The sequence below is a fragment of the Erpetoichthys calabaricus genome, chromosome 11 (assembly GCF_900747795.2).
Source record: "Erpetoichthys calabaricus chromosome 11, fErpCal1.3, whole genome shotgun sequence".
NCBI lineage: Eukaryota > Metazoa > Chordata > Cladistia > Polypteriformes > Polypteridae > Erpetoichthys > Erpetoichthys calabaricus.
Window position 1 is genome coordinate 125,085,184 of NC_041404.2, and position 24,887 is coordinate 125,110,070.

The following is a 24,887-nucleotide window of genomic DNA, read 5'->3' on the forward strand; positions in this document are numbered from 1 at the left end:
ATATGGGTGGTTACGGGACCATCATAAGGAGCTTCATATAAATCCGGCATATGTTAAAGCCATTGGATATGCAGAACAGTCACTCGGCTTCTTGTGTTCTATAAATGTATTGGTGTCTGTGCGTGAGGGGGATGTGTATCCAGACATTAGACTGAATTTGTACATCATGTCTTTGACAAGAAAGACAAAGTGTAAACACAAAACTGGTGCTCTGAGTGCGTTTTTGTGTTTATGGAAGTATTAATAATTTAAATGCTTATTTAAACTTTGAGTGGGCGCATAGGAGAAGCAAAGATCTGTTTGACTGAATGGGCTGCTAAGAGACAACTGTTGTCTATTAATTTATCTTCATTTGCAAAATGATATTTTCTGAACTCTCTCATTCTTATTTTCAGTCAACATTCCTTTTCCCTTGGCCGCATTCTCAATTATGTAAGCTGCCAGGAATGTTACTCCTGATGATTATGCACAGCACTTTTCTCTGGCTCCTTAAAACCCTTCAGTGTAACTGGCACTACATCCAGTGTCGACTCCTGCATTGTGCCCCATGATGCCCTGTGACCATGAATTGAAAAATCCGGTTCAGTAAATGGGAGGTTGAGTGGACTTCCTGATAAATCTGTCCATTAAAGGTCCATCCATCCATTTTCCACTGCATTGTGTCAGGGATTATCTCTGTAGCATCTAATGTACAGCAGAAACTAAATCTGCACAGATGCCAGTTCAGAAGAGAGCAGCTCAGCAGTCGGATATTTGGGATGTAGTAGGAAGCGTTTGAAAAAACTCACAAGGACAAGGGAGAAGGGTGTATTCCATAAGTTACCCATCATCATCATGTTACCCTGCATTAAATATGCCATAAAACATAAAGATTGACCAATGAACACTGTGCAGACATTGGTGTGCTGTTACTATTGTCTAAACCAAGAAGAAATAAGGTGATTGAGGGGGAATATCTTTTGTACAAAGAAAGAAAGAAAGAAAGAAAGAAAGAAAGAAAGAAAGAAAGAAAGAAAGAAAGAAAGAAAGAAAGAAAGACTGAGCTTCAGCCTAGATAATGCACTTTGATTATTATCTGGGCTTGGCGCTGTCCTCAACACCCACAGCCAACCCAGATTTCTCCAGAAGATAATGGGATCAATTTGCTGTGAAGCTTTGGCGGCCAGCAGACTTCCAAGAGGTTGGCTTACGGAGTGGACACACATGGCCCATGATGCCAATTAAATAAGGTGCAATACGCCGCATTTAGGAGATAAAGAACGATTATGTGGGCAATGAGTGTCTCTTCCAATTAACAGAACACGGTCCAACGTAAGAGAGTGACGTCTGCGTCTAGGTGACCATGTATATTAAAAGTGCAGGTGCACTCAGTATGCTTTGACCTGCAGTGTGTTCCTGGTTTGCCCTTCAGTTTTCCAGGTCTTCCTTAGGTCAGATTTATTACTGTACACTGCACTGCATTTTCAGTTTTCACTCTCCGTTTATTTTTGTACTATTTATTTACATAGACCTGTAAATGTGCACAGGCGAATGGATACAAACAGCATTTTGTGCAGTAACAAATGAAATGACAACAGATGAATGAATGCACATGCGCGCTATTTTGCACAAGAACAAGCGAGATGACAGCAGAGTGTATTGAATTGACAAGGCGTTAATAATATCGGCGCTAGGACCCATATGGGAAGCGGGGAAAAACTCCAAATTGGAACAAAGAAAAGAAGACAACTGTGAAGAGAGATAAGGACAACCAGCGACCAAAAGAAAGAAACGACGGGGCGCTTTGCTGGGGTTGAAGCCATCTAAACCAATAAGGTCACTAGGGCCAATCGGGACGGGTGGAGCTGCTTGAGCGCGGGTGCGTGCACGAGCGAGTGAGCGCGCTTTTAGACTCGGCAGGGAATTAGCTGCGAAGAGAGAAACGAAGCAGCCGATTATAGCACCTGAAACGGCAGGCAGCCTGCCGCTGCCGCTCCTGAACAAAGGCACAGTGATGAAGTTGGATTCAGCAGCTTGAAGGAGCAGAGTGACAGGATGCTTGCATCTGACTGGCTGGCACGGAGGATTTCATGAAACACGAGCTTGGAAGTGGAAAAATCTCATTTAGGAGAAAATGGGCAGCAGAGAAGACGCGAAGACAGCGAGCGCATAAGCGCGGTGTTATCCACGAATATTTTATTTTTTACCTGAGGAACAGAAATCGTTTCACGTCCACGGCGGATTCAACGCTGTACCAGGGAGCGGATGCAGGAGCATGCGGGAGAGAGACAGTCAGCTGGCAGGTGAATTTGACGAGTCGGACGGGGAAGGGGTTAGGGTTAGGGCTGACAAAGCTTGTTTTTATATGCACTGAATGAAACATTTTACCTGCTAACTTGATGGGTTAAAAGACGTTGGTTCCAGTGTTATGGAACTAAACAGCACATTCCCTGTTGCGTTTCAAGTACTCAACTACTGGTACTGTCAGTGACATTAGCGCTCTTATGTCACTGCCATGGCCAAGCAGGTGATGTGTTTAATTCTTTAGTTGAGTCGAAGCCGACGGGAGTCGATGACTCCGTTCCTTGGCACCATGCAGGGCAACGCAGGTGATCAGCACAAAGAGCGCGCTGACAATCGCATATGATCGTTGGTCCCATGTGGCTTCAAACTAAAGAGAACTGTAATCAGAGTTCTCGTTTAACAAAGAGCGTTTTATCACTATAATCAGCACAAGTAGTAGTTCGGGTATATCTGACCATTTTGATCTTAAAGCCTTTCAGAGCAGCCCACCGTAGACTGGCTCCCTTAAGTCTAAAATGGAAGCGTGTGCAAATCGACATTACGAAAACGGCGTGATATTTAGCGAAGTGATGGAGGAATCTTCAGATTTAATTGCCCCTAAGGCCCCAAGTAGGTTTGAAAGAAAAATGTGAAAATGATGCGGTACCCTCGATAGGGGGCACTATTTTCCTCTCATCTCTGAGACACCTTTGTTTCTCTAAATAACTCTCTGCAGGAACGAAACGAGAAGGCAAAGCGGATACATTTTACAGCAATAACAACAATGTATTTCTTGTAAAATCCAAAATCACACAAGTAATGTTGCAATGGCCCTGTTTTCGACCACCCCCGAGCCGCCTCGACTTCCTAAGAAGACATGCATATGCATTTAACCCCGTATATATTTGATATAGCGCCTGTTATACTGAACACATCTTTAAAGATATTGTGTTGTGAAAGGAAAGAGTGCTAACAACATTCATCCATCCATTTTTCCAAAATGCTTAATCTTGGTTTATGAGCAGTACCTGACCCAGATGCAGCTAGTGCTAGACAGGAATCAGCCCTGGAATTGATATTTGAGAACATTTTACTGAAATGTTCAGAAATCCCAGTGCTAGAAAAATGCATATACAGAACATGAGGGAAAAAAAACAACATTAGAGCGACTGTACATTTATCATTCAGTAGCAAAAGCAAAGCTTACACAAGAACGGGTGAAATTTAAGAAACAAGACTACTGATTGCATGACAGCTATGGTGAAACAGACTTCAATTAGCAGAATTAAACTGACTTGGGGCTTCAGGGTGGCACACGCATTGGATATCTTGGACTTGGAGATGTTCACATGACTGAGCTCCCAGTGGCACTTATTATGTGCACAGACCCTCCCCCAAATGATTCTTCTGTAATGGGTGCAAATGGGAGATACCTTGCCAATCCATCCATGAAACAAAATTAATGACTAAATACTTACTCATTTACTTCCTGAAACATTTTCTCCTGACCAGCGTTAAAGTGCTATATATGTTTTATGATACTGTGTCCCATAATCAATTATCTGAAGGTCATACTGGACTCGTTTTCTGTTAAAATCTCTAAGGGATATTTAACCAAATGGGAGGGGTGTTTGAATGGGATGATTTCTTTAAAATGTAGGTTATCTTTTCCTAATAAACCATACTTTGATTTTTACAAAATGATCAAAGACTGATAGTCTCCATGCCCCTCTGACAAATAAAATGAGAAATGTTTGAATATCAACTTAATTAAGGCAATCACGGTTCACTTTAGTTAGTCCATCCCCACAAGTCCACTACAATTGTTGGTTTGGAAGGCCAAAGTCGGCTGTTCCAGAAATGAAGGTCGACCTTTGGAGGTCATTAGCATAAATGTTAGAAACAAACTAACATGAGGAGAGGAGGCCAGAATGTTCTCATCTACCCCGAGGCTTTTCCAATGAGAGCTGCCAGGTTTACTCCATTCAAGCATGCTTGCCTCCAGTCTAGGGGTGAATTTGTATTTTTCAGGTATGAAGATCAATTATGTTGTGGTTGTATTTACCGACTGTAGAGATGCAAGTAGGCTCCAAATCACAAATAATCTACCAAAATCTTTGTTTTGCAAGAATCTGGTAGTGATTGCAGGCTAAATGTTAATCACTGTCAAACCCCTCTATTTTTTAAAATGCTTTCTGAAAGTGTACTAGTCAATAAAAATATATACTGTATATATTCACAAGCCGGTTTCCCACTAAATGTTTGTTAAATCGAGTGGAGAAATTGCCACCCTGCGCAGTACAGCTCCAGCTGGCGGTAGGGTGGGTGAATTACACAGACCCACCTACACATCACAAGGAGAATGAAATGGATACAGCAAGTGTGGGGGCGGTTTATTCACATTCTGTGTCAGCTTTAAGTAGCTGAACATTTTGAACCAAATGATTCCCTTTTGGTGTTAAAAGTTCTTGTTAATACCGCATTGTTGGCCTTAGATGTTCTTCCTGAACTTGCGTCAGTGTTTTAGAGACTGAATAGCGGCACGTTTGGCGCTTTGCAGCTCAGCATATGGATGTAGGGGTTTACCTGATACTTAAAGTGACATAGCTTTCTCTGTCTGTGGTTACTGATGCAGAAAATCATGAGAATGAAGGCTCCGGACAGTGGATGGAGTTGAGGCTTGTCGTCTCTAATCTAGGCTTCTAGGTCGATAATTACTCGGAACTTGTTTTATTGATTGTTCTTGTTTATACTTTCCATTGAGACTGTGTGTGTCCAAATGTGTGCCGTGGCTGCACATCCTTTTGATGAAACTATAAATGAAATATCCATCCATTTAATGAGCACACTTAAACCAAATTTTCAGGACTGTGGGGAGTCAGAGCTAATGACTATTGATGTATAAATGTGCCCCCCCCCCTTATAAAAGCTCTCCAATCTATTAAATACTCTTTAGAGATTAAATAAAAAAAGCTTTTGTCTTGCTCATGACATTCATTGTCTTTATACATCAAGCTATGGAGGTCAAACATGATGAATTAAGTTACAGTTAAGTGACAGTTAAAGCCTGAAGCATTGATCGGAACAAAGATGTGACTGAGTGGTGTGCCAGGGTGATCTTGGCAGAGGGCAGGTAGAAGCTAATTCTAGAGTGTTGTTGATGGGCACACTCTCAGAAATGCTCTCCAGGGTTTAACTTAACGCTTTTGAGTCTTCTTATCAAGGAGAAAACGAGGACATATGTTTTGTCATTTTCTGCCTCCTCTTTAACTGTTTTGGCCACCTATAATCTGGCACTGTGAAAAATGACCCCCTGTCTTCGAAGCTCCAATCCGCTCTTAAGGCGTAACTTTTGTGAGGTCACATGGGTCAACGGTGCTTGCGCTCAACCTTCTGGTTTTTAGCCATTCACTCAAGCTTTGTGCTCATAAATAGCCTGGCTACTTTGCAGTACCTCTTTGACACTTTCTTTTAGTGATTTATTCTGTCCAGGCACCATTATCTAACATACTGGCAGACACGGCAGGTTCTTGTTCTTTAGTACTGGCATATGATGAGGATGTTGAGGTCAGCATGACTTTTGAGAGGAGTGATTCATTGACCCTTTCCATAGGCAGTGCATTGATAAATAAAGTGGCAGTGAGGGGTGTTTCAACCCATAAATGCATAGTCAACAGATTTCACGACTATCCAGTGGCAAGGAGAAAGACATTAATAAGTAGAGGGCACTTGATCAGATGAACCAGCATGTAGGGTGTTCCTCATCTAGCATTTTACAGTGAAACAGGCCATAGGGATAAACGCCTTTTAAACAAAAAACTGTGTCCAGCTGACTTTTCACATTTTACATTGTGTATAAAAGATATTGGTTTATAAATATTAGAAGCCACACACATTGATGGTAAGATGGAATTATCTTTATTTCTGTAATGCAACACCATTTGGGGTCCAATAAAATAAAACTATTAGAAAACTGTCAATGATGCATCTTTAAGTTTCATGTTTTCTGTTGGTGCCACCTTAACGTAAATCATTCTGTCTTTATCCTATGTAACTTCTTTCACCGTATGTCCCATCACAACATGCTTGATGAATACCAAAATATCAAAGTTAAGTTATGGTGAAACATCTAGACTTAATGAAAGTAGTCAAAAATAAAAGCTATACAATCCAATGTTTTGGTGAAAACAATGACATCTTTTTTTAACTGAGGCTGGAGATGGCCTCTTTTTCCTGGGTCTCTAAGTGTGACAGTGTAGCTGCCAGTTCCCTATAGTGAGCAGATGAGAATGCAGCATGTTTTACAGTCAGACCAATGGAAGAGAACTTTAGGAGTTTAACTGATTCAGGTTTTAACTGAAAGCAGGTAACAGAATCACTTTATGCAATACCTAATTAAAAGGGGGTGCCAGTGCTTGTATCACATGTAAAGGCCATATCATATTGCACAATGTTTTCCAATTATTTTCAGTTGCAGATGTCCTTTGCATAATAGCAAGTCAGTCAAAGCAGTCGCAGCACACTCATGTAGTTTGACATCCCCAGCGCCTCCGTCCAGCTAGTCTGCGACTTGCTTTGACAAAATCAAATAGGTTTAGTGTTTAGTTATAGGGGCAGGTTCTGTGTACAGTAGAGCTGACAACCATTGACTGCTCAGTCGCAAGTACAATGCATATAAGGCAGCTTCAAGTAATAAGCAACATGGGTGTATCTGACAAGCAGAAGAGATTCTGGTCTGTGTGAAGTCTTATGTTTCATGTACCATGGTAGAATGGAAAAAAGAAAAAAAAGAATGACATTGTGGCTGAACTCACCATTCCTGTAATGCCTTCGCACTCGTGCCCGCTTCATCAGGCTGTCAGAAAAAGGAGTGAGCTTGCAGCATGTTAAAAATGTGAAACTGTGCTGGAAAGTCATTATGTAGTCATTTAAATCTGATATGCACTGTGATTGTTATCTTGTAATCTGACATCCTCCAGCAACAAGATCAGCAACTGCAGTTTTGAAGCTTGACATACCTCAATTAGAAGTCATGTAATGTGACATTGCGTTAGTGATATTGTAGTGCTGCCCTCTAGTCACTGTAACTTCCAGTATACTGCTGTTATAGGACAGAGTTTTGGTTTGCAGTTTCTTTCTTGAATGCTGACCTTTGACCTTCAGATGAGAAGTGAACCTGGCTAGTGAACTTTTCATGGAACTTATGTGGTAAAGCTAACAGAGGATTTGAAAAGTTTTGGCAAGGAAGCAAGAAGTCAGTAAAATATTGTACAGTACAAGCCTTTTAATTAAGATGATGGAAAAGTTTGTAAATATGATGTGTAGCTTAAAGAGGATGAGTCTCCATGTGTATTCATATGGAATAAACCGAGAGCTGGAGTAGACACTAAAGATGATGGAGACTGTTGTGTCCCATTTGGTGTGAGGTTTGCTTCTAGATGGACGAATAATGAGGTCATTATTTAGGTTACTGGTGAATGAAATGGATGAATATCACTCCATACCCCTGCTGAGTTTGGCCGAAGATCCTTGTATTTCTGTGATAAGGGTTGACTTTGCCCTGGTTAGTTTAGAGATATCTGTATATTAAGTGACTTAGTGACAGAGTGTAGGTATTGATGAAGATTTCCTCTATGCCCAGAATGTTGAGGGGTGCCAGCAGAGAAGACTTGACAGACACAGTTGCCTCTATCTTTTGATAGTAACTTCATTGATCACTAGGGGGATTTTAGTAGAAGAATGTAGCCAAATATTTCCAAAGTAGCAGCCGTGAGGTCAAGCACAGGTGGCAGCAGATGTGGTCTTGAGGTTTCTTGCAAATGATTCAAGTGAATGAAATGAATGTTCTGTTGTTTGGGTATACATTAAGAAGAAAATAATGGAATTAGGAATTGGTGGGAACAAAAATCTAATAAATCTTAGTAAGGAAGGACACTCCATGTGTTGTGTGCCCTTGGATTAAAATGTTGTGGATGTGTCCTATTGGTCTGTCTACTGCTGTAAGGGAGGGTGATGAGAATGAATGGTATCTCTCATCCACACCCCATCTGCCACGTGCTGCCAAGCTGGGAGCTGGGTATCATTGCCTTATTGGAAGCGTCAGATCTAGGGAAACTGTCAAGTGATCTCCTTTGGCTCAGGATCAGGGTCCATGAGGTGGTTTGCACACTTCTCTAAAGAAGATGAGGGTTACAGGCAGCTGACTGCAGCTGCTGTTTGCTTGTCCTTCTCCTTGTTGGTCAGGGAACATTGTGTATCGCTGAGCTGACAGATCTAGAACGCACAGACAGATGGCCTGCTCCCCTCTGCACCCAAAACTGGAACAGCTGACTTTTTTTTTTTATTTAGAAGCTAATTAATTTAAACTGTCATCTCCCTTTTCCGCTGTCCTACATGCATAAGTGCAGCAGACCACACTTGCAAAAGGAAAACCACACTTCCTGGAGTTGACTTCCTGCTGCTTTTGCCTGCCTTGGAGCTGATATTTACGGATGAGCTCGTATTGCATGTCTGCATTTTCTTTGTCTAGCCATGGCCAGCTGCTCTCATTATGTGCATTTGTGCCCCATGCTTGTCATGTTGCAGTATGCATTCAGGTTCATTCATCATGGAGGTTGTGTCCAGCCCTGCACTGCTCTTGCCCAATCAGATTGTCCAGGTGTGCCCAGCATTTGTTCTGTGGTTGCATGCATGAGTGTCTAATGAACTTGTTGGCCACCATCTGTGGTCTCTCTCTATGTACTGTTGTGTCTCAGCCTTTACACACGCATTCGCCTTTCCTGATTCTTTTCACTCCTGCTTTGGTTTGTTTGGCATTCCCACAAAGTATTCACTCTACCTAGCACAGACAAACTTTGTGATCACCAAAAAGATATGAATCTGCGTTAACTCACAGTGAAGTTGGCCATGTGTTAGCCACATGGACAAAAAAGCCTGACCAAGTTATTTCTCCCTAATTTCATAGTGGGATGACAGAAAACATCTGAGGCATCAACATCACCACCATCTGATTCCACCAAAGTCCAGTTTGATTCCTCATACTGGGAGCTGAGCAGTCAGTTAGCTTAGGTCAAAAAGATTTTGTTTTTCTTGAGAACGGTGGCTGCCAGAGGTCTATGTTGTCTAAGATTGATATAAACTGGAGTTTAACCTTCTGTCCTGTGTTGGTAGCTGGCACTGGCTGAGCTTACTAGTATTTTATCTTACCACTAATGTGAGTCTTATGAAAGAAAATATTGTGTATATGTGTATATAAATCTGTATATATTTGGGTATATTTGACATATTTTTTTTATTTTAATTGTGATTGCTTTATCCATTCAACTGTGGCTGACTTTCAGTGAGTCTCTTGGCCAGCTGCCTTCATGCCTTTCTGTCTTGAGCAGCATCGCTTATGTCTCTGTCATTCATGATGGTATCTATCCAGTGTTCATTGTCGTCCTGGTTTCCTTGCTACACTGATTTTTCCAACCATGATTCCTTTCTCAAAATGGTTTGCATGCATCACATGTCCAATATAAGTCAGTCTTAGCTTGGCGCTCTTTCCTTTCGTAGTGATGTTGCAGAGGTGTTGAATAATTCGACTGAACTTGTGACCTCACTGTTTCTTTAAATGAAGTTCTGTATAGCAAGTACAATCACCACAGGTTGTCCAGTAAGAACAGTTTAAAAGAGGAGATGTCTGAATAATTATTCACTGAACTACAAATCCATGCCACTCATATCTTAAAGAAGTTGTTTACACCAGTGTCAGAAAATGATGATTATATAAATGATATACTGTATACAGTATGTGTGAGTATGTGTGTTGTTTCCTTTAACAAAACAAAGAGGAAAAAAAACCCAAATATTTATATAAAACTGCTATAATAAATGCAAATAATAACTGAGGACTTGACTGAACTAAATACTGTATGATGATAATATATAGAACAAACTGCAGTGAACACTATGATACTGTAAAAGATAATAATGAATAAAATACTACTTGGTACTCAAAACGTTATGCACAGGGCATTGTCATTAAACAAGCTTGGGAGCATTGACACAGTTTACAGTACATTACGTGAAGGACTATTCATGAACTGCAATATTTAAGTATAAGCATTACTGGTTACAAATAACAATGGGATTAAAACTACAACTTCCTGATCAGTATATAATAAATGAAAATTAAATAATTTTCAGGAAAATTGCTTAATAATTACGATTATATATACATAATATATACACACAGCCATTACTTTTAAGTGAAAGCATATTACACGGACATAATACCAACTTCTTACAGACACACACTGATTAAGTTTTGGAGATGTTCTTGGAATGGAATGGGTAAAATGAATCCTGCTGCAGTTGAAAATGTATTCGAGAAGTCTCTAGTAACGATTAACTGGACACGAGTCGTGTGTTTCTCTGGAGTTGGCTGATGCAATAACTCTCGGGCGGATATCTATCTACTCCAGGGCAGGGCAAAATTTCTTGGGCCAATCTTCTCAGGACTGTAGAGACTGACAGGTTGTACTAAAAGATTATTGTCTGCGCAGTGAATAGCAACCTGTAGAGGACATTTAGAGTTGAAAATGAGAAACGACTGCAACTGAATAGCGAATCTTTTGTACAGAGTTATGTCTGTCTTGATGCGACTTAAAACTGTTTTCAAAGCCCAACTTTCACAGCCATACATAGCAACGGGGAATGCGATAGCAAGGACAAGCCTACCTTTAGTTGAGAGACTGACGTCTTTGATTTTCCCAATCTTGTTCATATTCATCATTGTACTATGACTCAAGTTTATATGCTGTTTGACCACAGAGTCTGATTTGCCACATCAGCCAATTTTGGATCCCAGGAAAATGAATTGTTGAAAGCATTCAGTTTCGTCATTGTTAATCCTTGTCTGGCATTGTCATGAGTATGGTCTTTTTGATGTTCGGGAACAGACCCATTTTAAACTTGCATTATCTGTATCTGTATTACAGATTGATGATGCTATAGCCACCGATTTTATGTCCATTTGCAACTGCATGAGGTCCAGTTTTCTGATGATCATTTTACCATACATGAAAGAATACAGCCCTGTCATACCCCTTTCCTGATGCTGAACCATTCTGTGTGCCCATGCAATGTTTTTATGGTTACCTCTTGGTTATCTTACAATGATCTGATTGGTTTAATCAAACTCAGGACACCTAGCTCTTCCAATGCCTATGCACATTGCATATTTAGCATAAGCTAAAGTCACTGTTTTTCAGTGTACTGTATGCTAATTGTGTGGCAAGGTGGCACAGTGGTTAGTGCTATTACCTCACAGCTCAAGGAGACTGGGTTGAAATCCCAGCCATTCATCTCCCTGTGTTCACATACATTTTCTTGGTATACTTCAATTTACCCCGTAATTCTTGAAGACAGGTAAGTTGACTAGCTGCTCTAAAGAGTCCATGTGTGAACAAGTGCGTTCTGCAATGCATTGACACCTCACCTTTTTTGAATGTACCTCCGCAACCTTAAATGGGTTTAATCAATTTCAGAAAATGGGGTGAACAAGTAGGCTATATGGTGACTCTAAACTTGTCCAGTTGGATTTTGTGCAGTGGTTTCAAACAGTTGTAATTGGACTGAGAGGCCCTGGCTTCTCTTGTATGAAGTAAGTCAGTGCTGAAAGGCTGGATATATTTGTAAAATGTTTTCAGCAAGTGAGAAAAAATTTGCAAAATTATCCCTGTTTTTTATATCAATTAAATAAAGGTTGGGAGCATGCACTGATAGAGCTCAGTGCTGCACCCACTACATGATAAACTCATTTGGGATCCCAAATTAGGACCCATGCGCAGCCATGCAACGGGTGACACCTCAGCACTGCACTAGTTTGGATGGAATGGAATGGTGTGCATTTGTTTACAGTGGATAGAGTTTCAGTCCTGCCACCAACCCCTGAGTTCTCCCTGCGAGTTGGAGGATCTGCTTGCAGGGCTGGATGCAGGTTAACATCATACCCAGGAGGGAGCAGGATACGGGATTGCTCAAGGGCCCAAAGGAATGGAATCACTTCTGGCATTTACGGGATTCAATCTGGCAACCTTTCGATTGCCAATGCAGATCCCTAGCCTCAGAGCCACCACTCATCCTAATTAAATAAAAATTAAGAATAATTCAAGTTCTGGCTCTTTCATTGATCTGAGAACTCACTTTTTCTCCACTTTCGGATTCCAGCCTGTCTGGATGGGATCTCCATGATGCTTGCTACCTACAGGTTATTTAGATCAGGATTCAGGTTCTTTAAGGAGGGTGGTGATGGGAATGAGCCAATTCTCTTTTTTGAACAGAAACCCTTCAGCTCCTATTCCAAGAGCTCTAGTGGAGTGGTTTCCATCATTGAGCAGGTCTTATAATGCAGAGCGGGGCCTGACATATTACTAAGCTTGTGTAGACTTTGCTATGGGGTTGATCTTCTGTTGAGTAGAGTTTCTTTGTCAGTATGGAGTGCACAAGACAATCGTTACCCTCCGGCTGCCCTTACATCTTCAGGCTCCTTCCACCAGCTCCCGTGATGATATAATCTGGCAGTTTATGGAATTGAAGCTGTGTTCACGTGCTCTGACTTGTGACATTTCACTTTCCCACTTCAGTGTAAATTTCCGGTCAAACTAATTGGTGAAATCCTATTGATTTGTTACTTGGCCCATTTAAAAAAAAAGCAGTTAAAGACAAACTGTATATTTTTCATGAAAATAAAGAGCAAACTAAAGAATGTGCAACACTTTGCTTAAATTGACTAATGGTGAAAGATCAGCTTTATGTCACATCTCTGAGAATTCAGGTAGCTTTGTTTTCTCCAAATTACCCAACTCGTAGCTCTGAGTTCCAAGGACTTCACGTGGAATTTCTGACTTGCAAACTCGTATTTAGCATCTGTCTGATAGCACGTGAACGCAGCTTTGTTTTCCCCAAATTGTCTGACTAGTAGTTCTAAGTTCATAGGACGTTCACTTGGAATTTAAAGTCTGTCCAAGGGCACGTGAATGCAGCATATGTAACATTCTACAGTGTCAGCACTAAGACTGACTGTACATTCAAGTCATTCATCATGTGATGGGTTGGCTATTACAGGATATGTTTCAATGGTTGGAAGAAAGCATCTGTGACTTCTTATGGCTTTCTTATCATTGTTATGTCATAAGAGAGGTGAACAGTGATGCCTACTTTACTTATCATAAGATCAGGCTGAGTAGAATTTCTTGCAGTAAATCAGCTTGCAGTAGATGCACAATTAAAGAACCCATATTATTTTTTTACTTCACTAATGTGGTCTCCTTGCAACATGATCAATGCAGAGTGAGACTTCAGGTAGTAAATGAATATGGCATCTTATAACAGTGATGTCCTACTTACTTCTATAGGCTTCATCTAAAGTGGTGCAGCTTTCCACATGTTTGCATAGGTTTGGAAGAACAATGGTATGCAGATAGGTTAATAAAATAAAATAAAATTTATCTTGTGTGAGTGTCAGGTGTGTGAGTGTGTGTATCCTGACATGGACTGGCATCACTTGTGGGATTTGTTCCAGCCTTGCCAATGTTGCACCGTATTAAACACACTGTGCACAGAACATGAATGGGTGCATTCATATAGGCAGGGGGAGTTATGTGTGTTTCCAGAAGGCAGAACTTGAAGTGACTTTGATTGGGGAGTACAATTTCTGGCATCTACAATGCCTAAGGAGATTGCAGAATTCTTGATTTGAGTAAATTCAATTAAAAGGGGGAAAATGCCAGCTTATTCTCCATCCTTTGCATACAGTGCATCCAGAAAGTATTCACAGCGCATCACTTTTTCCACATTTTGTTATGTTACAGCCTTATTCCAAAATGGATTAAATTCATTTTTTTCCTCAGAATTCTGCATACAACACCCCATAATGACAACGTGAAAAAAGTTTACTTGAGGTTTTTGCAAATTTATTAAAAATAAAAAAACTGAGAAATCACATGTATATAAGTATTCACAGCCTTTGCTCAATACCTTGTCGATGCACCTTTGGCAGCAATTACAGCCTCAAGTCTTTTTGAATATGATGCCACAAGCTTGGCACACCTATCCTTGGCCAGTTTCGCCCATTCCTCTTTGCAGCACCTCTCAAGCTCCATCAGGTTGGATGGGAAGCGTCAGTGCACAGCCATATAAAGATCTCTCCAGAGATGTTCAATCGGATTCAAGTCTGGGCTCTGGCTGGGCACTCAAGGACATTCACAGAGTTGTCCTGAGGCCACTTCTTTGATATCTTGGCTGTGTGCTTAGGGTCGTTGTCCTGCTGAAAGATGAACCGTCACCCCAGTCTGAGGTCAAGAGCGCTCTTGAGCAGGTTTTCATCCAGGATGTCTCTGTACATTGTTGCAAACATCTTTCCCTTTACCATGACTTTTCTCCCAGTTCCTGCCGCTGAAAAACATCCCCACAGCATGATGCTGCCACCACCATGCTTCACTGTAGGGATGGTGCCAGGTTTTCCCCAAATGTGACGCCTGGCATTCACACCAAAGAGTTCAATCTTTGTCTCATCAGACCAGAGAATTTTGTTTCTCATGGTCTGAGAGTCCTTCAGGTGCCTTTTGGCAAAATCCAGGTGGGCTGCCATGTGCCTTTTACTAAGGAGTGGCTTCCGTCTGGCCACTCTACCATACAGGACTAATTTGGTGGATTGCTGCAGAGATGGTTGTCCTTCTGGAAGGTTCTCCTCTCTCCACAGAGGACCTCTGGAGCTCTGACAGAGTGCCCATCGGGTTCTTGGTCACCTCCCTGACTAAGGCCCTTCTCCCCCGATTGCTCAGTTTAGATGGCCGGCAAGCTCTAGGAAGAGTTCTGGTGGTTTCAAACTTCTTACACTTACGGATGATGGAGGCCACTGTGCTCATTGGGACCTTCAAAGCAGCAGAAATTTTTCTGTAACCTTCCCCAGATTTGTGCCTTGAGACAATCCTGCCTCGGAGGTCTACAGACAATTCCTTTGACTTCATGCTTGCTTTGTGCTCTGACATGAACTGTCAACTGTGGGACCTTATATAGACAGGTGTGTGCCTTTCCAAATCATGTCCAGTCAACTGAATTTACCACAGGTGGACTCCAATTAAGCTGCAGAAACATCTCAAGGATGATCAGGGGAAACAGGATGCACCTGAGCTCAATTTTGAGCTTCATGGCAAAGGCTGTGAATACTTTAATAAATTTGCAAAAATCTCAAGTAAACTTTTTTAACGTTGTCATTATGGGGTGTTGTGTGTAGAATTCTGTGGAAAAAAATGAATTTAATCCATTTTGGAGTAAGGCTGTAACATAACAAAATGTGGAAAAAGTGATGCGCTGTGAATACTTTCTGGCTGCACTGTATGTAGTATCTGTTTATGTGAAGGAAGGTGTTTGAACAAGATATTTTAACATTATCCTTAATTAAAGCTGTCAATTAAACCCTGCCTGTGCTCATAATCAATCTTATTTTCACTTTAACGGGCCGTGTTCATCTTCCATTTCCTTTTGTCTTCCTTTAGTGTGAAAATGAGCCTTTCCCCAGCTGGAGGCTCCCCCTCTGGGAAGGTGGGATGTTGCGGCTTGCCTCTCGAAGACATGCAGGCACTGGCCATTAGCTCTCTGGCGGCGGCTGATGTTCATAAACACTATGAAGCCATTCGTGAGCTGGGAAAGGGCACCTATGGAAAAGTGGACCTAGTGGCACATCGCACTCAAGGTAAGGCAAGGGGCAGAAAAGCACGGTTCACATTACAGTTGAGGTCAGTCCTCTCTTCATGTGCAGGCATAATGAGATTGGGTTTGTTTGTCCCATGCTATAACCTTAAATTGTAGCAATCCACAGCTTTTTAAATAAGTTAATCTGTCTTTACCTTACATAGCACAGGTCAATAAGCAAACTCTACAAAGAGTATTGGCAGAGAGCTATATGAGTTAGCAACAGGCTTGATACCAAGAAAATTCAGGCTTTAGAAATAAAACTGGGGACAAGATTTCTTGTATCGTAGGACAGTGTCACATTAAACAATTTCACACTTAACAACCAGAGCGGACATATCTTGTTCAGTTGAGGATGTCAGGTTACATGACATTAATTGCTGGGAATGATGGATTACATGACTTCCTCACGACTTCTCAGCATCACACTACATGACTTTGACTTGGAGAGCATGTCACACTTAACAATTGCAGTTGACGCGTCTTATTGAGCTGAGGATATCAGGTTAAATGTCTACAAATTTCAGGGATTGATGGATTGCATGACTTCCTCATGACTTCTCAGTACAGTTTCAAATTTCCAAAGTATTTCAAGCTTACTGCGTTTTGATAGCCAATAAAATGCTGCCTGATGGCGCCAGTGGGCTCATGAATGTTATGCTGTGTTCTGTTGCAATCTCAACCTGCCATTTTCCCTTTTCCATTCAGTTGTGGTAAAATAAACATAAGACATTTGACATTCAAGCCTCTTTTCGTCTTTGGCTTTTCTTCTTTTCTTGCAGCCACATTGTATGCATTGTAATTCCAACTGAGGGTTCATTGGTTGTCAATTCTTGAACACATGAAGAGGCTTGTTATAATGTTATAATCCTAACAGAAGCAATAGAAAAGGTAAAAAAACAAATAAATGACCTATTAACAGATGGAATAAAACCTATTAACTGTCTCTACAGGAACCAAACTGGCACTGAAGTTTGTCAACAAAAATAAGACAAAGCTCAAGAGCTTCCTACGTGAGTACAGCATCACCAGCTCCTTGAGCTCCAGCCCATTCATCATCAAGGTGCTGGATGTGCTTTTCGAGACTGAGGACAGCTACGTCTTTGGCCAGGAGTATGCACCTGCAGGGGACCTCTTTGACATCATTCCCCCACAGGTGAGCGGCACTTTTACACTTATGCCTAGTATGATTTTATTTCTCTCTCTTACCCCCAGATTTCTGTACTACAGAGCTTCTTTGAAAATCTTCTTCAGAAATGTGACTAAAACTGTTTCTAAACTAAATTGGGATTGAAAAACTACTACTAATCACTGTCAAGCATTCATCAGGTAGACAAAGGGCGGAGGTTGAGTACTTCAGAAGAATAGGAGGTCAGTTAGTTCAGGTGACTAGTTTATAAGTAACCAAAGTGCTCAGCTAGGTTATTTTCTAAGTAACAGTAGTAGGAAGATGAAGGTTGTGCCGTGGTCAGTCTATCTTAGTGTTGTTGAGTACAACATCTGGAGTGGCTCAGCATTCCAATCCTTGTATGGAGGTCCCTTCCGCAGGTACTGCATATGAGGTTAGTTCATTGTCTCTGCCTCCTACGTTGCCTTCTGTCCTCTAGCTGCTGATTGCATCTTTCTTCTCCTCTCTTGATGCCTTCTTGAATGACCCAACACCAGCCACTTCAGTTGCAGTAAGGCACCTGCATTAGCAACCACCTGTCTATTTTTTTTTCCTCCTTTGTTTCTCAACACTGTTGTATTTTTTTATCTTTATTACCAAAGATATGGATTCTGTGTTGTCCATTATGCTCTTTGACTTCAAGGATGCCCCAGCATCCTTTCAGAAGAGTAACGATTAGAAATCTGCACTGGTTTCTCATTGCAGACTCCACCGGTGATAGGACTTTCATTTGTTTTCTATTCTGCACTTTGTGCTTTATTTTTTATGCATGCTGCCAAGAGGTTTGCATCTTGTTGCTTTGTGACTTTGACTGTTTATTTGTGAGTCACTTTCCTGCTTCCTGCCTATAAAACTTTGAATGTGCCCACGCTGAATTGCAAGTATCTGACCGTTTTTGAAAATTGTCCAATTTGTTTTTATTTTTTTTCTCTCCCATGTCCCATAAATGTTCATGTTATGTTATTTATGAGAATTGTAGGCTCAGAAAATGATTTTGCCTCATAGCTTTATAGAGTCATTATTGTCTTCTGTGCAGAGTATAGTGAGATCCTTGCTTGCATTTAATTAAAATGCAGCAGCGTCACCACTCTTTATGGTTACTTCCATCCCAGTTCACATGTTAAATCTCTATACTAAAGACTATAGTGACCAAAAGCAAAGAAGATTTCCCTGGTTTGGTTTTCTTCCCTCTATTCTTGCTTCTAAACCTTCCCTTTCATACAAGATACTGTTAATTAACTTTCCCTTGTAGAAAAAGTAAAAAAAAATATTAGCTGAGTCTGAGTTAAATCAAAGAGTGAGCTACAGTGATCTTCCTTCTTAGTTTTCATAAAAAATATCATTTATTTTATAAAACACATTTCTTTAGACACAATGGTAATTGCATTACATCAGAAGTCCAGATTCATAGAATCAAAGCCAAGCCTGGACACTATCTGTGCTGAGTTAGCATTTGCTCCCCTTGTTTGTTCAGATTGTCTCCAGGTATCCAGATTTCTTCTCACATCCCAGAGGTTTGGATGATTGTGAATCTAAATTACCTCCTCCATGCACACTTGTAATTCCAGCCTGGCACTAAAATTTCATTTTTTCTCCTTGCTTTATGGAAATTCTTAAACAATTATTATTACTACAAAGCAGGAGATGCTGATGTATACTGCTAATAGGAGATTTATATGGGCAAATTATTTTCATGTATTTTTGTTAATATTGTTATGTTTATTTATTGTTTTTTAATATTTATGTTGGGTATCTTTAAATGCTTTATTCATTCCTTATGTTTTATGGGTAGAACCTCAAGAGGAGGGTCACCTTGACATCACTGCTGCTGGGACCTCCCTCTGCCTTTATATTGAGGTGAGAAAGAGGATCCCAGCAGTGGTTCATTGAGTTTGTTAAAGTTTTTGAATTGTGAGTATTGTCTCCTTTTGTCTTCACTTCTGTAATCTTGTTTCTGAGTTTGGAATACGTATTGGAACTTGTTTGCTTTGGATTGCCTTCAAGGCAGATATATTTTGGGTTCTTCCTTACCTTTTGATCTTTTAAAGCCAATTCTCAATTTTAGGCCTGAACAGGCAGAAGCCTGCAGGTAGTTGTTGAGGAATGGCTACCTAGGGATGAAGCTACATCTAGACAGGCAGGTAAAGATCTTGGCCTGCTTTGTGGGACTTTTTTGGAGGCCTCATATCCAACTAGCCATGTCTGGGACTTCTCACAACAATGGTGGCTGACATCGAGCGTACCGTTCTCTTATCATTTAAGATTTGCACTTTTCTTATTGTTATTAATCACAGTTTTTGCCTCTCTGACTCCTTTTCTATTGTAGTTTTGTAAATAAATGTTCCCAATGCTGTTAATATTTTTTTATTGTTAATATCATCCACAACACTATTTTGTGGTTTGTTTGGGTTGCGTCTGCCACCTTTTGACTTGTTTTGACCTTATCATAGCCATACTGTTGTTAACAAAGACATCTGGTTCCTACCATTGGACAACAAATGTTCAACCCATGATACCATTGTAGTGCCATTATTTAAGGTGCCTGAAGCTTGCTGGTACAGGCTTCAGCTTCCCTACAAGCCTGGCCTGGATAAGCGGGTTAAGAAGTTGGATGGATGGATGGCACGTCATAAGCAATTTCCAAGATTCTAGATAAAATCCAAATCTTTGTAGAGTGTTTAGTTAGTTCTAAGTCTTAATTGTAGGACCTTGTGAGTTATATTGGCAATGATTTTTGGTTTGTATATTTAGCTTGATATACTCAATGAGTTTTATTTCTTTACTTCTGCACATTTTATACTTTATTTTTCTGCATCTCATCTCCTGGTCTGGTTTTCAGTTTTTGCAATTGCCTTTTTTCACCACTGACAATGCACCTATACTGCCTCATCCCACCATGTGCCTCACACTCCTCAAATACATTTTGCTTCCCTGTAATCCTAAAATTGGATCTGGCAGGTTTTGTACAGTAAGTTTTGTCAGTGGTATGTGGCAGCCCAGACCATAAGACTGCTTTGTAACTGGCTGGGCAAGCTCACTAGAACCAGAAGTTTAGAGCAAAAGCCATGAACATAAAGCATCCTTGATTCATGATGTTCCTCTCTTTTGTTTTGTTGTAGGTGGGTCTGCCAGAGGAGATGGTGAAACGCTGCATCCAGCAACTGGGACTGGCACTTGACTTCCTACACTCCAAGAACCTGGTTCACCGGGATGTCAAGCCAGAGAACGTACTACTGTTTGACCGGGAGTGCCGGAGAGTAAAGTTGGCAGACTTTGGAATGACTCGTCGAGTGGGTTGTCGGGTAAAAAGGATCAGTGGCACTATCCCTTACACTGCTCCTGAAGTGTGCCAGGCAAGCCGTTCAGAGGGATTTGTGGTAGACTGTAGCCTGGATGTCTGGGCATTTGGAGTCCTCATTTTCTGTATGCTGACAGGCAACTTCCCCTGGGAGGCAGCTCTTCCATCAGATCCCTTCTACGAGGAGTTCTGGCGATGGCAGCGGGGTCCATGCCGGTCAGGGGCCTATCCATCGCAATGGCGTCGATTCACCGATGATGCTCTACGTATGTTTCAGAGGCTCCTGGCTGTGGAGCCCGAGAAGCGTTGTGTGGTGAAGGATGTGTTCTTCTTCATTAAGTATGATCTAATGTGTGAACTGCGCCGCCGACCTTCCTGCCGGGGCAAGAAGCAGGAAAGGGTGGGCCAAGGTGGAGTGGGTAGTGGCCAGTCTAGAACGGGTCACAGACACTCCGACCCAGCAAGCAGCACAAATTCTTCTTGCCTTGGTCCAGCCCCACTCAAGCGCAGTGGCCTTCTTTCCGATTCCCTATCTTCAAGACAAAGCACTGACCCCACTGTAGTCTCTGCATCCAGCCGGCAAGAGAAGGGCAAAGGACAAATGGTCATGGCAACTGCCATTGAGATCTGTGTCTGACTGTCATAAAGGCAGCTGGGCTCTTTTCTGGAATGTGGACAAGGAAGTTTCCAACAGGACAATTGTCCATTCACCTGTTATGTCCTGAAGTGCTGACTCTTGAATTGAAATTGTCACACTTAATAGTCAAACCACTGCTTTCCGTGGACCACAAATTGGCTGTGTTCACCTCTGTCTTTGAAGTCGTCTTCAAGTCTGTTTCTAGGTCTGCCACCCCAATAGTGCATTCAAGGATAAAGGTCGTGACTGCAAGGTTCTGAAAGTGCAAGGAGACTCCACTTATCAAGAGCAAAGATACTGAAGAGATTAAATATCCTCCGTCCATGTGTCGTGAATGGAGTTTCCCAGCATAGTTGTTCATCTGTAGGCACCGTTCTGCCATTGGCTTTCTTAACAATGAAGAGGAGAGAGAAAGAAAGTCGCTTCTTGTGACCTTGCAGTGGAAATGCACAGATTTAGCGATAAGAAAGAACACGCACATATACACACATGCATGACTGGTGCTGATGTAATGGCAGACTTTCCACATTAGAGACGCATGCCTAAAATTAGAAAAGGGCCTGAGAGGAACTATCTGTAAGCACAAAATCATGGAGAGCACTTGCTCATCAACCAGGACCAATGGCAAATGGTTTGGTTTGGAGTGCCAGCCCAAACTGAGGCACTCCACAATGCTGCTGCTGTGAAAATGGCCAGGTAGGTCAACGACCAGCTGGAAAACACTTAAGAACTGTGTTCCATGGACTCGTGTTTTAGTCTTGTGAGCTTGAGAAGGAGAGGAATGCACTGTGGAGGTGAGGCATGGCCTCCCACAATGACTGCCTGTCCCATTTAGAGCTTGACTTCTGTGCAGAGGGGCCATCTTGAGTACCCTGACCTGCTTTTCTTCCTTCTTTCCTTCCTTCAGCTCTTTTACCCTTGGTGCCGTCATCTTGATCCCAGCACATGACTAGCTGTAAAACGGGTGCTTTTCTTCCCTTTCCAAAGGCAATATGTTGGGACCAACTCTAAAACGCTCCTCTAGGGGCTGAAAAGGGATGTGCATATAGGGTGCTGACCATGCATTGACTTAAAAAGCACACATATTGTGGCCAACAGGTGCTGGACAGATGGTTGCTGTGGACTTTTGAAGTAAGCTAATTGCAGGGTAGAAAATGTAGCAAAAGTTCCATGAGACATGGAAGGACACAACGTTTTTAGAAATAGGTTTATAAACACTTCCTGGGAGGCACCAGTGGATATGGGTTCAAGTGAAAGTTCTGACTAGCTAGTGAGCTGGCAAGCCTGCAAGTTAATTAACAAAAAAAAATGTTCTTGCCTGTCACTGGTGTGTTCATGGAATTGCTACCATTTCACTTTTTCTATGAGAAAATTTTCTGAGCCTCCTGCCTTATTGTAAAAAGAAAGTGGACACACACACACACAAAAAAAGGTAACCTTGTCACATAAAGACCACTGAAACTCAGAAAAGGGAAGTCAACACCGAGCAGCTTGAGTGAGGTAGAAAGACAGAAGTGAAAGCCTTCCTTAATCTGACGCCTTGTCTTACAGAGGTCAGAAAGGAACAATGGTGCGGGAGAAAGTGAGTAGCTAAAGGAAACCACATGACCTCACGGTGCAGAATAACTAACTTGAACCACCACCCGCAGGTGCCCCCAGAGGATTTTAGAAACTCTTAACTGCCTTAGTCTTAACGTGTCTAATAGCGCAATAATGTAGAGATTAATCGTGCATTCGAGATTCCAGATGTTTACCTCAGTTTTGTCTGACTGTACAAACTCACTTTTTTCCACTTGGAGAAGTAGATGTACATAATTCTGAAAAAATAAATATATATATAAATATATATATATATACATATATATGAAGGTGATATAATAAATCTTGATCTTGTGTGTCTGATGAGCATATCATTTCTTTACAACTCAAAGGGGAAAAGCAGGATTGGCCAGGTATTTGTTAAGCAGGCTTGAGTGCCAGGCTGCTCATTTGTTTTTATTGTGAATAAAGTTTAAAGGGAGAGTGTTTTTAGGGGGGGGGGGCTATGAACTCATTGCTGTTGTAAAAGCTGATGTCATCACATCCCATCTCATTTTCAAACCTATCTACGCCAATGCAGGGGTACCAGGAGGCAGCTCAAGGCAATCCTGAACAGAGCTCCAGTCCATCGCAGTCTCATGCCAACACTCACAATGGAGTCAGTTTGGAGGCTCCAGTTAATCCAACCTGCTTATCTTTTTGGGAGGAAAACTGGAGCACACATACAGACATGGAGAGAACATACCAATTCTACACAAACATCCTTGCTGGGATTCAAACCCAGAATACCGGAATTCCATGAGGCAGAAGTGCTGTCCACTGCACCACCCTGATGCCAGTTGTTTAAAAATGACTTCTCTAACAAGGACACTGGGGCACAGATGAAATCGAGCTGAGAATACATTTTGCACACAGAGCACTATGGATACATGGATCAAGTTACCGAGCAGCATAGCTGAAAGTAGCGCCCAGGGAAGAATCAGATTTCTATCCATTACTGAATTTGTTTTCTGTAGTTCACAGTCGTGGGGGCCATGACATGACAATTTTCTTCTACTGTAACATATATTTTCTTGGGGGCCTATTTAAAGCAACATAAAACTGAACCAGTCGTGCATGTGGGAGGACAACCCATACAAACATGGGGAGAGCATGAAATATGCAAAAAGACGTTGATCAAATGAGGATTTGAGTCCACAACTCTGAATCTTTGAAGAGGCAGCACTAACCACTGTGATATGCCTTTCAAGTGTGTACTTGGTATTAATATGGGCACAGAAAGTCAGTAGGCATCGAAGGGCTGTTCGCATCAATGCTTTTTCTTATGTTCCTGCAGTATGATTCATTCTCTTTGATTCTTGCTGTGCAGCCCTACTTTCTCCCTGCCCTTCTGTTTCTCCTAAAATCAGCTGTCATGGAAGGAGGTAAACTGAAAAGCATAAAAGCAAAGTGACCTTGTTGAGCTGGAAGAGGCCACATGTCTCATTTTCCAGATCACTATTTTTAGATGTAAAACTGGGAGAAATAGGTCAGTGGGAGACTCGGGAGAGTGGCTTGACGTGGATGCTGAGTTTAGGAAGTACAAGCTTCCCAAGTCTTACTTTTGCCAAAAAATTTGTAAAAGCAACAAAAACTGGAAATAAAAGAGAAGTGGACTTACCTCTACAAGATAACACATTCGGTGTATTGTGGCTTGTCATTCTCTGAGGCGATACCTCACAGGGGGAGTTGAGCACCTTTTGTGAAACATTTTGATAAATTCCAGGTATGGCAGCTTCTAAGAGAAGTGTTATGATCTAAAGGCTAAGGCATGTACAGGCTGAAGCTTGTAAACTGCAGCCTCTGATCTTCTGTCCAACATTTACTCTCACTTTGCCCATCCTTACGAGAACAGTAGCTCTCTACTTTCATTTAATCATCACATTTCTAAATATCTTTATTAATTCAAATCAAATCAAATTTTCCTTGTCACACACAATTATACACAGTAAAGCATGCAGTGAAATGCTTAGTTGCTGAACTCCAAGACAGTGCTTTAGAAGAATATAAAAATAATAATAAATGCTCAACTCTGTAATATCAGTATATACAATAAATATGCACAATGACAGAATTAGTCATCGTCCAACCCGCTATATCCTAACACAGGGTCATGGGGGTCTGCTGGAGCCAGTCCCAGCCAGCACAGGGCACAAGACAGGAACAAATCCTGGGCAGGGCGCCAGCCCACCGCAGGGCACACACAC

The 24,887-nt window shown here is 41.5% G+C and overlaps 1 protein-coding gene across 1 annotated transcript; it reads left to right on the plus strand.

The window, feature by feature from the left end:
* Window positions 1-1,410: 1,410 nt before the first annotated feature.
* Window positions 1,411-23,001, plus strand: sbk1 (SH3 domain binding kinase 1). The gene is made up of 4 exons (XM_028813849.2): window positions 1,411-2,282; window positions 15,804-16,000; window positions 16,953-17,155; window positions 20,287-23,001. The coding sequence occupies exons 1-4, from the start codon at window positions 2,245-2,247 to the stop codon at window positions 21,100-21,102; spliced, it is 1,254 nt and encodes a 417-aa protein (XP_028669682.1). The 5' UTR covers window positions 1,411-2,244; the 3' UTR covers window positions 21,103-23,001.
* The last annotated feature ends 1,886 nt before the right edge of the window (window positions 23,002-24,887 follow it).